The 18,025-nt window shown below is 24.8% G+C and overlaps 1 protein-coding gene across 1 annotated transcript in view; it reads left to right on the top strand.

Moving 5' to 3' along the window:
• The window catches only part of LOC127278673 (tyrosine-protein phosphatase non-receptor type 9), a 41,996-nt gene that overhangs the window by 13,952 nt on the left and 10,019 nt on the right, over nucleotides 1-18,025 (top strand). Inside the window, exon 5 of the mRNA XM_051300489.1 lies at nucleotides 17,493-17,756. Within this exon, the coding sequence (XP_051156446.1) occupies nucleotides 17,493-17,756 (264 nt within the window). The remainder of the gene's footprint in view (nucleotides 1-17,492; nucleotides 17,757-18,025) is intronic.

The following is an 18,025-nucleotide window of genomic DNA, read 5'->3' as shown; positions in this document are numbered from 1 at the left end:
TTTTTAGAAATGAAATATTTTTTTTTATAGAAAAATTTGTTCAATTAAAAAAATTTTCTTTCAAAAAAAAAAAAAAAAAACAAAAGAGAATTTTATCTATATGTATAAAAGACTCTGTTAAGAAAACAGTCTTTTTTGCATTAAATAATTTTATTTTATGATTTTTCTTTAAAATAAAAAATATTTTTAATACATAAAAATAATTAATTCCTTCACATAGTAAAAATATATATTTCTCTCACAGAAAAAATGTTTTGTTTGTAAAAAAAAAAAATTCCCTTTTATAGAAAATTATTTTTTGTCACAAAAAAAATTTCCATTGAAAAAAAAATTTCTTTTGTGTACATATAAAATAAATGTCTTGCATAATATAAAAAAGAACATTTTTTATATAAAAAGAATGTTTTGCAAACGTTTTTTTTTATGAAGAGATATTTTTTCTTTAATAGAAAAATATTATAATCTTTGCGTAAAAATGAATTTGAGTTTCTGAAATTTTTGTGACAAAGGTTTTGTAAATAATCGGTGTGATTTTTTTTACTGATATAATATATCCGTAATTGCAGAGACTAATCATCATGTAATATTATGCACCCTATAGGTGAAACCCTTTCACGGCATTGGACATAATTTATTTGCACATAAGGTCACACGTTATGCTTGAACGGCATTGAACCGTAAAAAAAGTAAATTTAACACATACTGAACTAAACATCCAATGACCCCGAAAATCTTAACACTTTTATGCTTACAATATTATTTAAATAGTTTGCAACACTCATGTAAGCCAGTATAGTTATAATCAATAATTTATTTTTGCAACATTTTATTTACATTATAAGATTTCATCAAAGTGAGCAAAATAGCTTCCTATTTATTTGAATTACATAATATAAATTAAAAAATTTTAAAGTAATATTTTAAGAATTTAAGATTAAGATTTATTTTTAAGAATTTTCTTTAGAAGAAATTGTATATTGAGAGAAGAATCTTCTTACTGGCATATTTTTTATGAAATTCTCTTTAAATAAAAGTATTCTTCTTCGAAGTAGAGGATTTTATTATTATAATTTTCTAATAATGTTTAATGATTTTAATGATCAAAATGATTCATTTTTTTTAATGATTTTACCATTTGGGTCTTTGATTAGGAGTTTTTGTTTAGTTGAAAAGTTGCATAAAAAATGTAGACTCCCCTAAAACGGATATTTTTTCTTTGTGAATTTTCTTCTTAAAATAAGTATAGATATATTTTTTTATATAGACAAAAATCATGTTCCCTTCCTTTTGAGGATAAACTTTAATAACACTGCGTTTCAAAAAATAAAATCACTTTTAATTGGACCTATCAGAAAGTTGTTGGTCTTAAAAAACTGAAAAAAATGGTATGTATTTAAAGTGACCAAACACTCACAAAATTTCATTTTAGAGGAAAGCACAATAACCAAGGAAAGCACAATTTAACATAAATGTCATTTTCATTTGTTTCAACATTATATAATGCTAATCGATCTTGTGGAAACAAAATGTAACAATGTATTGCGTTTTAGGAAACTATATTTAATAAATTAAAACATTAACTTTTAACAACATTTCAATATATGCTTTTTTTGGTTAATGATTGACTTGTTAAAATTTATAAACGTCTTCGAAAAGTCAATATATTGAAATGTTGGTAAAAGTAATTCTAATTATGTATACTTCTTTTCCTCCACTGTTAGTTTTTTTAAATTTTACAAAAATAATCGGTAATAAGTAATATTTAGATTAAAAAATTGATTTACTGCATTATTTAAAAAAAGCAGAAAAGGGAATCGCCTTTAAAGTTGTAATTAGAATAAAATAGTTTAAATAAAATTGGCTTCGAAAATGAGTATTAAAGTTGAAAAATTAGTGAAAAATCACAATTCTCGATCTTTTTTTTAATTTTTAATCATAACAAATAACACCTATTTTTTTGGAGTAAAAAGCCCTGTTAAGGTTTTTTCTCTAAAATGAAATTTTGAAGGTGTTTGGGCAATTTCATACAAACCATTTTTTTGAGTTTTTCAAGACCAACAACATCTGATAGGTCCGATTAAAAGAAATTTTTCATTGTCACACGGTATAATCATTAAACTTAATCCTTTGTTGATTAATTCTACTATTAAGTTTATTAAAAAAAAATCAAATTAAATGAAATTAATATTTCCTTTATAAATCAAAGGATTTTGTACTATTTTTTTTGTTCAGTAAATATTTTTGTTGTTTTTTTTTTACTTTTTTAAAATTAATTCTATTCTTTTCTTTTTGTGTTTTAAATTTTCAAAATGAAATTAAGAGAATTTTCTGGAAATTAAAAATTAAAATTTTCTTAAAATTACATGAAAATGTTCCTTTTAATTTAAGAAGATTTCTTTAATAATTACATATGCAATTGAGAAATACAAATGAAAAATACCTTAGATATAAAAAATATTTTCTTTTTGATTCAAAAATTTATAAATTTTAATAATAATTAAAAAATTAAGATAATAAATAAAGTATAGGTTAATATATAAAAATTAGTGATTTTTAAATTAATAAAGTTTTGTCCTTAAAAAAAGAAAGAACGGTGAGATTTTTTCGTTTAATTTAATTTGACAAGGTTAGATTTTGTGTAATGAATATTAAAAGACAATAAAAGTTGGCATTACTCAATATAGAAATTTTCATTGTGTCCATAGTCCGTGAGTCAAACGTTGATGCAGTTAATGTATATTTTACACATTGTAGCATATTTCCGGTACTCGAGATTGTCAACATTAAAATGACGATGTAATCAAGCCACTTAGTACAATTTTATATGAAATTGTACGATGACTTCCGTGCATGTCTTGTATATGAATATTATAATAATAATTAATTTTGTAATATCTGGAAGTGAAATCATATTGAAAATTGATATGTATAACAAAGCTTTCCATTGAAGAATCAATTAAACTTTCACTCATATTATTCTTTTATACCTGACAGTTAAATCGCATTTTGAATCACTCGAGCTATCAATAATATAAATCTACCTTTTATAATATGCTAAAATTCCATGTCGGTGAAGTTTACAACGTTTATGATCAACGATTTAAAAGAAAAAATATTTTTCTATGCAAATTATTATAATTTTTTGTCTAAACAAATTTTTATAACATTTCTCGATCAATAATTTTTAAAAGAAAATAATTTGTAGGCAACAAATTTTATTATTTTTTAAATGAAAATTATCTTTTTTTTTCAACTGTTGATCATAAACGTTGTCAACTTCACCGACATAAAATTCCATGAACGTAATATTATATCACGACAATAAAATAACATTAAAAAAAATAATAATAATTTTTTATTAAAAATTGATATTGTTTCTATATAGAAACAAGTATAATATTTTTTTTTAAGAATAATTATATAGGTAAAATTTTAAATACTTTTTGTTCTTACGTTAGTAGGTATATATTATTATTTTCTCCGATTTCGTGTCTTCATGCCCTTTCTCGTTTTCCCCATTTGTAGAGATAAAAATAGGCCATTGATCTTCAACCTACATTTTACCAACAAAAAAAATGTAGAATGAAAAATAAAATATAATTTAGATGATATTAAAATATTTCATTATAAATAAATTGCGATTTTTTAAATCAACAATTATTTTGAAATTAATTATGTAAATAATTCAAAAAATTATAAAATAATTTTCTTTTTCGTATATTATTATTTTTATCACAAACTTAACTAACATTTTTATTTCATTTTTTTCTCCGTTCATTAATATACACAAGATTTTTTAAACAAATTCTTTTTTCCTCTTGAACATACCTACATTTCCCCCAAGAATTCCCATTTTGCATTGTCCTCATTACATAAAATTATATTCACTTGGGGTTACTGTATTTTCCATTTTTAGAAACATATATATAACATACTCGCATTATTCTTCTAAACTTCTCTATATATTAAAAAAAAAAAAAAAGAAAACAGGACAATATTAAACAAAGAAACAAAGAGACCGTCTATTGTTCTTTATTTTTGAAGTAGAAACAATGCAAAAATATATATAAATAAGAGAAAAAAAATTTTCAAGTGACCTACAAAAACGTTGCTAAGAAACAATACCTTATTTAGAACTATTTGTCATTATAGAAATAATAAAATATTCATTAAAATAAGGAATTACGTAAAGAAATGTTTGATATATAATTTAAAAAAATTTATAAAAAGTGTTTTATTACATTTTTCTTATTAAAAGGAAAAAAAAATTCTTCTATTTTATTTCACAACACACGTTCTATATGAAATAAGAGTATAAATTTTTTTTTTGGAAAAAATAGTAACAAACATATTTTAATGCAAAATATGAAAAAGAAAAATACAAATCCATGAATTATATATTTTAATAATCTTCATCATTTCGCATTAATTAAAAAGGAGGAAAATAATTTTCTTTATACTCACAAATCCTTTTTACATTTTAATAACAAATTTGTGGTAAATTAACAACTTTTCACTCAAATGACTTAAAAGTTTCTAAAAGACTTTTGTTTTATCTTTCATTTGAAAAATAATATTCAACTTTTCTAGGGATATTATATCTTATAAGTTTCTCCAAGTGCGCAACGTATAATTATTCCCATTATGCAGTAACAATATATATACATATAATATAGTAGAAAGAAAATCTTATTTTAAGATAAATTTTAAATTATCTTCAATAAGCACAATGACAATAAAACTAATCTTAATTCAAATTTTTTAAGTTTTAATTTAAGCAGACACTGCTTTAATAAATTGAATTCATATGCTTGCAGGTACGGTTATTCAAAAAAAATTTTTTACAATTAGATCATTAAAAATTCCATTGACTTTCAATGACTCATTATTTTACAAAAGAAATCTTAACATGTATTTCTTAAATTCCGATTGACTAACATCTTATTTTGATTTGAGTTTTAGGGGACGCATGAATATCCCATAAAAATCATTAGCTAGAATTTTCATTTGTATGGATTTCTTTTTAGACAAATTTTCATTTTTCGAATTAGCATTTGAATTACTTTCTTTGTAAACGAAATTTTATTTAACATAATTTTTAGGTACCGAATTTTTATTTTAACAAATTTCTTTTTACCCGCACCTTTTATTTAAAAGTATTATAATTTAATTCAATTTTAATATATAAGAATTCGCATTCAATTGAATTTTAGTTATTCGAATTGTTTAATGTCAGAATTTTTAATTTATCGAATCTCCATTTGTTCGAATTTTTATTTACACGAATTGTTATTTAATAGAATTCCTACAACAGCGAATTTTCATTTGTTAGAAATTACAAATGTCCGAACAAACAAATGTTAGAAAGATTTCGGCGCTAATTTTAAAATAGACCAAACACAATTATATTATATAATAATAAAATGCTTGGTCTGTCCTTCTGTCCTAAATTGAAGTTGGTATATATTGATTTCACGTGTTTTTTGAATTGTAATGTTATGACGTGTTAAATTTGTGTTAAATTTTGAAAATTACTTTTCTCATTTCTGACAAAGTTGTATAATTGTGTTTTCAAATTTAGGAATCGGTTTCTTTAAATTTTTTTTGTTAATAAACAATGCAATATTTAATTTCGCGCGTTTAATTTTGCTAGTTTTCTTAATAATTTCTGATTGGTCTATTTTAAAATTAGCGCCGAAATCTTTCTAACATTTGTTTGTTCGACCATTTGTAATTTATATCAAATGAAAATTCGCTGTTGTAGGAATTCTATTATAAATAACAATTCGTGTAAATAAAAATTCGAACAAATGGAGATTTGATAAATTAAAAATTCTGACATTAAACAATTCGAATAACTAAAATTCAGTTGAATGCGAATTCTTATAAATTAAAATTGAATTAAATTATAATACTTTTAAATAAAAGGTGCGGGTAAAAAGAAATTTGTTAAAATAAAAATTCGGTACCTAAAAATTATGTTAAATAAAATTTCGTTTACAAAGAAAGTAATTCAAATGCTAATTCGAAAAATGAAAATTCGTCTAAAAAGAAATTCAGTCAAATGAAATTCATACAAATGAAAATTCTAGCTAATGATTTTTATGGGATATTCATGAGTCCCCTAAAACTCAAATCAAAATAAGATGTTAGTCAATCGGAATTTAAGAAATACATGTTTAGATTTCTTTTGTAAAATAATAAGTCATTGAAAGTCAATGGAATTTTTAGTTTAAGATAATAAATAATCCTTGCTTTAAGCTGCAATATTTTTAAGACAGACTTTTAGTACAAATTTTTTCAGATGACAAGCATTTTTATTCAATTTAATTGATTTAATTTATAAAGAACAATTCGTGATATTTCTGAACTTAAAAAAAAATTTCGCATATAATAAAAAATAACATTATCCACAATTCTTATTAGCTCAGTACACTTGCATGGCTAACATTAAATTTCAAGAATTAAATAAAAATTTACAACCCACAGGGATCGAGCTCACGACCCTATACCTAACCTAAAATCAAATCTAACGCTTTAACGACTGCGCGGCTAAATCGACTTGAAAAATTTTATTCAAATTGTCTATATGAACTTCAATTGTGAAAATCGAAATTTATTTTAATAATTTTACTTAATTTAACTATTTAATAATAGTTATACTATTTTAACTATAAAAAAGTTAAAAGGATTATTTTTTTAATATTATTATTTTTAATAATTTTGCAATTGAATTATGTGTTTAATATATATAATTTTCTTTTTTAAAATAGTAAATAAAATGTAAGCTTAAATTAAATGAAAAAAATTGAAAAATCCGATTAATCTCAATTATGTTGTCATATCACCAAATAAAAAATTTTAGTTATCTAGACCTTATGGCTAGAATCAGACCTGTGTCTGGCTAGTCCTTCCAGACCAGAATCGCTAGACGTAGTCTAGAAATTCCAAATTAACAAATTTTAATTATCTATTATTTCTGTCCAGCACCAGAGCTGGATCTGGTTAGACCTTCCAGACCAGTATCGCTAGACACAGTCTAGAAATCAAACGCCGCAGTACAATAAAATGTTAACTCAGAAAGTTATGGTATATGATTAAATTATTTTCTTTTTAAAACTTAATGAGTGAAAAATGCACACAACTAATGATAATATATTTACGTTAATAATTAATATTTATTATTGGGATTGGATAAACTTCAATACTCCATCTGGTGTTTACCTACTTCTGACAAACATTTTCCTTTCTCGTCTTTCTTTAATTAAACCGATAGAAAGAGAAATAAAAACCAAAATTTCTGACGAAGTAGGTAAAAGTCACTATACCGCCAATCACAATATTATGAATTTTCTTCAAATTCATTCGAAGCTTCAGGAAAATATATTTCAAAAAAGTTGTAATATAATAAAAAAAGGAAAAAAGTCGATTTTTTGAAAATGATGACTGGATATGTTCCCTTTAGTTACCATTGTATGTTACATTTTCTTTGACTCTAAATGAATCAAAGAATTGAAGGGTACTACATTTTAACACTTGTACGCATTCAAATTCAATGATAGAATTTTTTACAACTTTTTTTTTCTTTTCTATAAAGCAATATCAATTAAATTTTAAATAAGAGTTCAATTAAATGATTTCTGAACATTCAAATTAAAAAACAGAAATCTACACTAATTCCTTTGTCAGTTAAATTCAATAGAATGAAATTTTCAAAAACCTTTACCTTTTCGTTAACTCTTAATAAATCAAAGTATTGAAGTGTACTCCCATTTTAACACTTCTATGCATTCAAATTAAATGATAGAATTTTTTTCAAATATTTTTTGTTTTCTACAAAGCACGAAATTTTCAAAAAACATCATATAGAACAACATTCTGTGTTAAAATTATATTGCACTGGCGTTTGAATAAATATTTTATTGACTGGGGGCGTTGAAATACCAAATTAAACAATTTTAATTATCTATTACTTTTGGCCAGCACCAGACCTGGATCAGGCTAGACCTTCCAGACCACCATCGCATAGACACAGTCTAGAAATTACGAAATAAAATTTTTTAGTTATCTAAACCTTCTTAATAGCTTCAAATCTGGGTCTGGCTAGACTTTCTAGACAAGCGAAGCTATTCAGGCCCGTGCGGAAATTGCCACTTTTTATCCCGATTACCGACCTGGCTCCGATTCAATTTTCTGTTCTGGCCCCGGGTTAGTAAATTTCTATGGGCCCGACCAGGGCCAGGCCTGGTTTCCATATTTAAAATTTTTAAAAAACAAGTGAAAATACATTTATTGTATTTTATGACATTTTTTTACTTTCTAAATCTGAATTAGTAAAATTGTTTAATAATTTAAATTAGTGACTCACTTTTTGCTTATGAATTAGTAAAATTCTACTAATTATTAGTAAATTTTACTACCAATTAGTAAAATTTAACTAATTCTAAACGAACCATCTACTTTTCATGTTACAAATCGGAAGAGCAGGAAATTCCACTTTGAAATCGTCCAAGTACTTTTTTCGACAGGTCGACCTATTCAGGTCAAATAGGTCATAATTAATTTCACCTTCAAGGCCTTGATTAGATCTAGTCTATGTCAAATAATTTTTCATGAAGAAAGATCAAGTTTTTATGCAAGGAATCGTCAGGGCAAGAATTTTTATGTCAAAAACACTAGACCCAACCAAGGCCTTGTAGGTGAAATTGATTATGACCTATTTGACCTGGATAGGTCGACCCGTAGAAAAAAGTACTTAGACGATTTCAACGTGGAATTTCCTGCTCTTCCGATTTGTAACATGAAAAGTAGATGGTTCCATTAAAAAAAATGAGTTGACCTTGAAATGACCTAAATTAGGTCATTTAGGACAAATTCAAGTTTACCATTGGATGTCCCCCTCTGAGCACAGTAACTTTTGTCTATAACATTTTTTTTAGGACAAATTTATGGTCATCACTGAATATTCCCCTTTAAGCACAACAACTTTAAACTGAAACATGTCTTTGTAAAATTAATTAGTTTAAAGTTATTTCCCCAAATACAATAATAATTAAATGACCTATTTGTCCTAAAAAGGTCGATCTATCGAAAAAAAGTGCATCAACGATTTCGACGTGGAATTTTCTGCTTTATCGATTTCCGGCATAAAAAGTAGTGGTTCCATTTAAAAAAAATGAGTTGACCTTGAAATGACCTAAATTAGGTCATTTAGGACAAATTCAAGTTTACCATTGGATGTCCCCCTCTGAGCACAGTAACTTTTGTCTATAACATTTTTTTGTAAAATCAACTGATTAAAAGTTATTTCGCCTGATAGATTAAAATGGGACACCCTGTATATTATAAATTACCTTAAAAATTTCATAAATTACCCTATAAATTTACATAAATTTCCAAAATTAGTTTTCAAGTTTTTCTTTTATATATTATTAATTACCGCATAAATTTCATAAATTACCGTATAAATTTCATAAATTACCGCATAAATTTCCTGCGATAATTGTTAAATCTTAAATTTTGTTTGTATTGTAATTATAAATTACCTCAAAATTTCATAAATTACCTCATAAATTTCCATAAATTACCAAATAAATTTTCTGTATTATAGTTTTTTTTAATCTTGAATTTTGTTTGTATTATTATTATAACACTATGTACAAAGATTTGTATTCTATTGGATTAGGTTATGTTGCATTCTAGCAGAATGAACTCGCGCCATTGACGGGGCTAGGTGTAATCGCTAGGCTAGACTGCCATCACGAATCCAGTGTTGGCGCTAGCTATAGCTAGACTTCCACGATTAATTTCCACACGGATGTTACTTCGTTTACTCATGTTTTTAAGTATAATATCCAATAATTTAAAATATTTTAAAATTTCACAAACAATTTTTATTTAAATAATTTCTTGCGATTGCTCAATTTAAACAGTGGGACATTAAACACTGGGACAGGCAAAAATTTAAGTTTATGAAACGTGGATTTTGGCAACACTGATTACAAGTTGTGTCAGGTATACGCATGCGCATTTATAAGTGTTTTGCATTATTTGTTAACGTTATTTAATGCAAAATATATATATTTACAAAGTTTGAAGCAGAATATTATTATTTAAATAATTATTCGGTACTTAATAATAGGTGTCCCACTGTTAAACACAAACCTTCAAAACAAGAAAAATGTATCGATCGGGACGAGATCAGGTTGCCAGATCTGGCCCCGGTCGTGCCTGGTCAAATTTTCTGTACGGGGGGTCTGACTAGTGACTGAGTAGCGCCAGAACTGGGCCAAGCCATACCTTCCAATCTAGCGATGCTAGACACTTTCTAGCTTGTGCCAGGCTTGACTCTAGACGTTCCAGACGATTTTTTTATACGCGTTAAACAAGCCTGTAGTTTCTTCCTGATCACCGTGGATAATTTTTTAGATTTATATCTCAAAGTTTTATTTTTAAAAAATTTATTTGGTTTATTCTACAAAAATTTAGTTATTTGAAACAAATTTTTTTTCTGATTGTTCACAAATGGATCTATAAAAATTACACGATTTTTAGTAACATCTTATTTTTACACAAGTAATTTTAGTAAATTAAATTTTTAAGATTAATGTAATATTTAAAATTTCTTTCAAAAATTTATGATTTTATTTTTATTTAATATTTATAGGTAAAAAGAAAAAAATGTTGATTACTGTTTTTATCTAAAAAATGTTGTATATATAAATTTATTCCCACCAACCCCTGGACTTGTGTATAGTATATAACGCGTTGTGACGCGAAAAGGATACTATATAGTCTCTGCGTATAGGACATTCTGACAGGGGTTGGTGCGGCGTCACGAGGTCACCCCACGAGCCAAAGAAACTTGCACAGCACAGGGGATGCGAAATGGTAATAAAATGATATTGTTGGTATGCGCATGTGCCAAGACATAGGATAACGTCGACGCTCGCTATTCAGTGATCATCGGGAACTCTTTACGGCACGTTGTGTTTTATGTTAAAGCCACCAAGACCCTGCCTCTTTTTTCATCTCTTTTTCTTCTTTTTTTTGTTACCAATCCAAAAAAAAATAATACACTTTCACAATTCTACGTCTTTTTTTTCCTCTCCATTTCTTCATATTACTAAACACAATAATGTTCTCCAGTAGAAGAGATGAAAAATTTCTCTTCGCAATCCTCCCCTTCTTTGCACCCCTACGAACAGTACACGCTAATACTAATCGCGTACTATCGATTTGTTGAGTAACTAGCGTGACTCGTGTTTTTTTTTCTGATAAAATTTTTCCATCCCAAAAATCAAGGCAAAAAAATTGTTTTTTTTTTCCACATACATTCTCACCTGTGTGCGTAACGATCTTGCGTTTGGTGTCCAACTTGAGTTTGAAAAAAGAAAAAATATCTTCAATATGGAAAATGTTATAAAAATTGTGATTCAAATTTCAAGAGATTACTTCTAACTGAAAATGGAATATATGTAAGTTAATTTAAAATTTATTGAAATGAGAAACGATAATTTTTTTTTTGGGAAAAAAATTTATATAATATTTATATGAGAAAAATTTGTTATATATTTTTATTTTCTTGATGATGCAAAAACCTGAATGTCGAGGAAAAAAAACCTACGCTTTGGTTAAGAAAAAAAAAATTTTTTTTTCTCCTCACCCACGCGCTAATTATTTTTTCAATGAATGACCGTGCCTAGGCTGATGACGAGCATTGTGCGCGGTAATTGTATATATCGTTCTATTATTGACACGTCTTCCAAAAGGTCGTGCCATCATATGCCTATATGTAACAACTCTTTGGAAAGATGTACATCTCGTTCACGTGTCCGTACGAAATATATATATATATATACGTATGTACATATATATATATATATATATATATATATTCAAGTCGCGCACTACAGCTCTCGTGAAAACTATACGAATCTTCTTGTGATCTACATAACCGCGATTATGTAATATTGCAATTTATAGGATGCTACAATGCACATACTATTATATGAGATGTTGAAATTCTGTGGCTTTGATTATATATATATATATATATCTTTTGGATTATACATTGAGAAAAAAAAAATATATACCATTAAAATTTTTTGCCAAAAACTCATAGAAATTATATTAATTCCAAAATTACGTATTTTTAATGTAGAAATTGTAAAATATTTGGTATAAATTTTACATCATAGACTTTTGTGAACAATTTTTTTTATAAGCTTTCGACAAAATTTGTGCTTCAATGATTTATTTTTTTTAATTTTATTCATAACAATTGCTTTTTTTATTCTTAACTTTATTCTTAAAAAGATGTACTTTCATTTAACAATTAAGGTTATGTGGAAACCTCCCACGTGACCTAGTATGAGAAAATGTGTTTTGGTAGTATACGTTTCACTCTAAAATGAGAAAAGATTTTTGTCTAAAATTTTGAGAGATGATAGATTAGGGTAAAAGAAATCTCGCTGTTCTCCGAAAAATACATAATTTTGAGTAAAATTATTAAAAAATGAAGTTTAAAAAGTGGAATTTTTAAACGAAAATGAAAACAAAGATGGCGGCGCATACACAGACGTTGCTTGAGTGTGTCAGTGCTCCAGTAAACAGCGCCAATTCGAGCGAGTGGCCGCTGAATGAACTATGATAAAACACATTATTTTACTATTTATTGCTTTATTTTTATTATTTTTTCGTTAAGTTATTGTAAATAAGTAGAACAGCGAGATTCTTTATACCAAACTAAATCATTTCTCCAAAATTTTAACCCAAAATCATTTTTTAGTTCAGAGTAAGTTTCAAACCACAAAAAAACGTCCTTTGCCCACATACCCTTAAAACGAGCGCAAGTTTCATTGTAATTTTAAGTTTTTTTAAAAAAAATTTACCTTAAACAATTAAAAATATTATAGAACTCAACTTTCAACTCTTTTCTCCACAATGTACATATTCTATAAAGATTATATTGTGATTAAATAAAAAAATTTGAAATTTTTGAAACTTGATACATTTTTCTTGTTTTGAAGGTTTGTGTTTAACAGTGGGACACCTATTATTAAGAACCGAATAATTATTTCAATAATAATATTCTGCTTTAAACTTTGTAAATATAAATTTTTTGCATTAAATAACGTTAACAAATGTTGCAAAACACTCATAATTTAATAATATTTTACATTTTTATAATACAATGTCAAGTTTCATATAAAAAATTGCTATTATTTTTTTTCACGTTTACAGTACTGCTGATCATACGTCATAATTTGGTCATAACCTAAAAACAATTTAGAGCAAAATTTAAATAGTCGTTCTCTTATCGAGTGTTACTTTTTAAATGTTGTCGAACAATAATTGTAATAATTATTAATTATAAATTTTGAATTTTTTTTATTGTTTTTTAGCATAAAAAATCACATTTTTAGTCGCTGTGTAAGTATAAATGCGCATGCGTATAGCTGACACAACTTATAATCAGTGTTGCCAAAATCCACGTTTCATAAACTTAAATTTTTGCCCGTCCCAGTGTTTAATGTCCCACTGTTTAAATTGAGCAATCGCAAGAAATTATTTAAATAAAAATTTTTTGTGAAATTTTAAAATATTTTAAATTATTGGATATTATACTTAAAAACATGAGTAAACGAAGTAACAATTACACTTTTTTTTAAACTGTTCTATCTATATAAAAATCAGCACTGTATTTCAAGAAAAAATTTACTCTGGTACGTCAAAAACAGTTTTTTTCAATTTTCTTTGTAAATAATGAATGACAAATGTCTCACTGGAAGTTCTTTAAACTTCCCCGCAGACTTTTTTTCGGCAAAGTCATGAAATCGTCGTAGCAGACATTTCTCTATTTATAATAAAAAATAATTAAACAATAATTGATGATTTTTAACTTTCTTGTTATATCTTTGCTTTCTATGGACCCAAATGCGTGTGTATACACAATTCCAAAACGATTCCTTAATTATTGTCGAAGATAGGACAATTTATGTTTTAAAATTCAATGAAATTTGTAAATAAAATATTTAAAGTTTTTTAACTTTATTAAATAAAACATTCATTTTATAAAAAAAATATTAAAGGAAAAAAAGGATGCGCCGTCTTATTTACTATAGGGTAGTACTTTTCAAAAATCAAAATTTCGAATTTTAATTTTATGCACATTTTCATACCTTTGACTGTCAAGAAAGTAACTCGCCAAGCGTTCGTCCCCTTATTGTATGGGAGCCCTCAATTGTTAATCAAGAAGAATTGGAAAAATGTTTTTAGTCAAAATTTTATAATAATTTGCATAAAAAAATATTCTTTCTTCTACATCGTTGATTATAAACGTTTTGAACTTCATCGACATTGTATATCTGATAAATATTAATATATAAAACTTTCAAATACATCACATCACATTTTTTGATAATTAAAATAAAAATGTTTTTTTTTCCATCTCTTTTTTATGTTTTATAATTAATAGAAAATTCTCAACAAAATTAATTATTCTAAATACAACAGAAATCAGTAATAAATTTTCACAATATTTATGTAAGAAGAAAATAAAATTTTACCGCATTAAAAAGAATTACAATAAGAATTATTTTTGCGTGCACTTTAAATGCAAATATGACTCTTATGAAAAAAAACTAATGTGATTCCTTTTCGTGCGGACGGACACATATGTAGATGTAAGAAATCAAATATTAATATAATTTTACTGTAAAAATTCAACCTTATTTGAAGTAAAAAAATGAGTCTTATTAAATATATAATTTCTTGAATTAAAAATTAAAATTTATTTTGATAATTAAATAATAAATATTTATTTATTATTATTATTATTATTTTAACATTTATTATTAATCATTAATATCATTATTTAAGTAATAATTGTGAATATATATAATTAAAAAAATAATAAATTGAGTTATTTCAATTAATTAAATTTTTAAAAATTCCTTTCTCTCATTTTTATATACTTATTATTACTGTTCTGCATGTTTCATTATTTTTAATATTACATTTTCTTCTCTCGCATAACAGTTTTTTTTTTTTTTTTTTTTTTAAATAATAATATTTTACAATCTTTTTTTATGATGACGAAAGTTTACTCTCAACATCAAGGATGCAAAAAGCGTGATGTTTATTTTTGGAATTCAAGATATTTGCAATAAAGCGCTTTTCTATATTTGAAATAGAGAGAAAGAGAGAGACAATAATACAGCTTTATGCACTAGAAATGAATGTTTCATTTTAAATCGTTTTCCGTCTCTCGTGAGAACAAACTTTATTTTTAAGCAATCAGACTATAAAAAACAGTCTATAAAGTTTTTTTTTTATGAAAATACACCAGAAATTGAATTTTTCTTTTTACAAATTACTTATTGGGATGAAACTATATAATATTTGTATTATATAATTTATACTATAAATAAATAATAATAATAATAATAAATTTTTACAATTTTTTTAATTTACAAGTTATAATTAACTCTCTGCTTATGCTAATTATATTATATATGTATTATTTTTTTTATCTATTATTTTAGATTCATAAAAAACTATAATAAAAGAACAACGAAAAATTAAGTTTCATAATTGCGCTTTAACTACGTTTTAATATTCCTTTTTTTCATATTCTCTTCCAAGAATAACGTTTTAGAAAAATAAAGGATTAATTGCACCGAGGAAATTCTAATTTTTCAATAACAAAATTCCACTTGCGTATAATATTATGTAAATTTCATATTTGTGAGAAAATTATTGATTTTCTTATTGTAATAAATTTTGTTCTATACAGGAATTCGTATATAGAATTATTATAATCATTTTAAATATATTTGCTTTTTAAAGCAAAAAAAAAAAAAAAAATATTTTTATAGACAATTAGAAAATTACTTTAATAATAAAAAACAATTTTAAAGAAATAATTTTTTTTTCTTTATAAAAAAAATTTGAAATTTCATAAGTATTTTCTTATTATATAATTTGTCCAAAAAAATATCAAAAGACGTGCGTCCTCTCTGGTAATGATAATTTTACACTAATACTTGATTACTAAATTATGTAACCGGATGGATACAACGAATTTTTTCTCGTAAACAATAAAAGTATATAATATTCTTGTAATATAATGATTTGCATGATGTAATACAAAAAAAAAATTAAGATGTTCTCAAAGCTAACAAAAATCTTTAAATCAGTAAAAAAAATAAAAATTATTCAAGCGCGAATGATATACATTTTATTCTTATATATACAGTTAAAAAGTACCTAGTATTTTTAAAATAAGAAAAAATTTCTAAATTTAGATTATAGTTTTATCTTCACCTTGAAAAATATTTTCAAGAATACATTCTAATTGCATGTGAATAAAATAATGAATGAATTATATTTTTAATCAGCAGCCGCAAGATTATATTCTTATATATAAAATTAGAATATCGTTTTTTCATTGTTAACTAATTAATTGGTTTCTCCATTATTTAACATGAACTTGATGAAATTTTAAAGAAACACACCGATAAAAACGAGAATCAAATTTTTAATTGCATTTCACTTTATATATAGGATATAATGTATAACATTTTCCCTCGACCTTATGACCTTTGTACAACTCACCATTTAACCTTTGTGTTAAATTTCCGCTAATTAGTTTTACCTCTCAATTTAAATATTAATTCTAATTTTAATTTTCACTTAACTCGAAATTAAAAATAGCCCAAGTAATTATCGATATTTTTCGAGTTCAACAATTTCTTCATTTGAAATAAAAATTTAATTTATTAAATCAAGCGTATATTTAATTATATATAGAAAGAAGTTTAAGAATAAGTTAAAATTTTTTTCCATCGTGCTATTACTATTTTGCAGATTATTTATAAAATAAAATAAATAATAACATTAATTTTAATTATTTAACGAATTTAATTAACATTATTAAATAATTAACATTGAAACATAACCAAATGGAAAGAATACGTTAATTAATATATAAAGTAAGTTAATAATTTCTTGAAAATTTTCTATTAAACAGAAATATATTTCTTCTTTTAAGGGTCTCAATATCTGACAATTAAATCTTTTTAACGCCCTATTGAAAAAAATGATTCTTCACCTTTATTTATTTTTTTTTTTTAACTATTAAGGTGGATTTTAATAGGATTTAATCTTTTCAGAATATTTAACGATTCTCTCTTGCCGTCATATTCGATGCTATTATTAATTTTTAAATTTTATTTCAAATGCCATATACGAAACGCAAATAAAAGCATTTAGTTTTACTGCGATTTATTTCTGACGAGATTTAAAACATTTTTTTTTTCAAGAGGAACTTAAATAAAAAAATATATTAAATACATTTAAATTAATTAATGAAATTAAAATAATAATAAAAAATATAGAAATAAATTTACTAAACTATTGAAATTTTTTATTTATACAGAAGAAGAAGAAACAAATTTTAAAAATATTATTAATAATCTATTTTTCAGGGTGGTTATCCAGCAAAATTGAAGAAAGTACTCATTGTTACGGCACCATTGTGGTTCAAGGCACCATTCAAAATTCTCCGTTTATTCGTACGAGAAAAATTGCGAGACAGAGTTTTTACAGTATCCATTCCTCAATTAACGCTTCATATTCCACGAGAATCGTTGCCACGTCGTTTAGGTGGTTCCTTGGAAATTCAGCATGAAGCATGGCTTCTCCATTGTTTTAAATCTATGACGAATCGGGGAGGGGGTGAACTTTGCGAGGTCAGTATATTCTCAATTAATAATCAAATTTTTAATATTTATTAAAAAAATTAAGTTTAATTTAAAATAATAATTCACAACATTTCAGATCAACGATTAGAAAAGAAAAATAATTTTTAAGATGGGAAAATTATAAAAATATTTTCTCAAAAAAAAAATTTTTTTTTTTAAGATTTTTAGATATTTTTTAGATTATAAATTATAATCGTTGTAAGAAATATTCTTGAAATTTAAATTTAAATTAAAATTATCGACAAAAATTAATTTTA

The sequence above is a fragment of the Leptopilina boulardi genome, unplaced genomic scaffold (assembly GCF_019393585.1).
Source record: "Leptopilina boulardi isolate dan_hultmark-lab unplaced genomic scaffold, ZJU_Lbou_2.1 LbouV2_210, whole genome shotgun sequence".
Taxonomy (NCBI): Eukaryota; Metazoa; Arthropoda; class Insecta; order Hymenoptera; family Figitidae; genus Leptopilina; species Leptopilina boulardi.
This window is presented reverse-complemented; position numbering and strand designations above follow the sequence as displayed.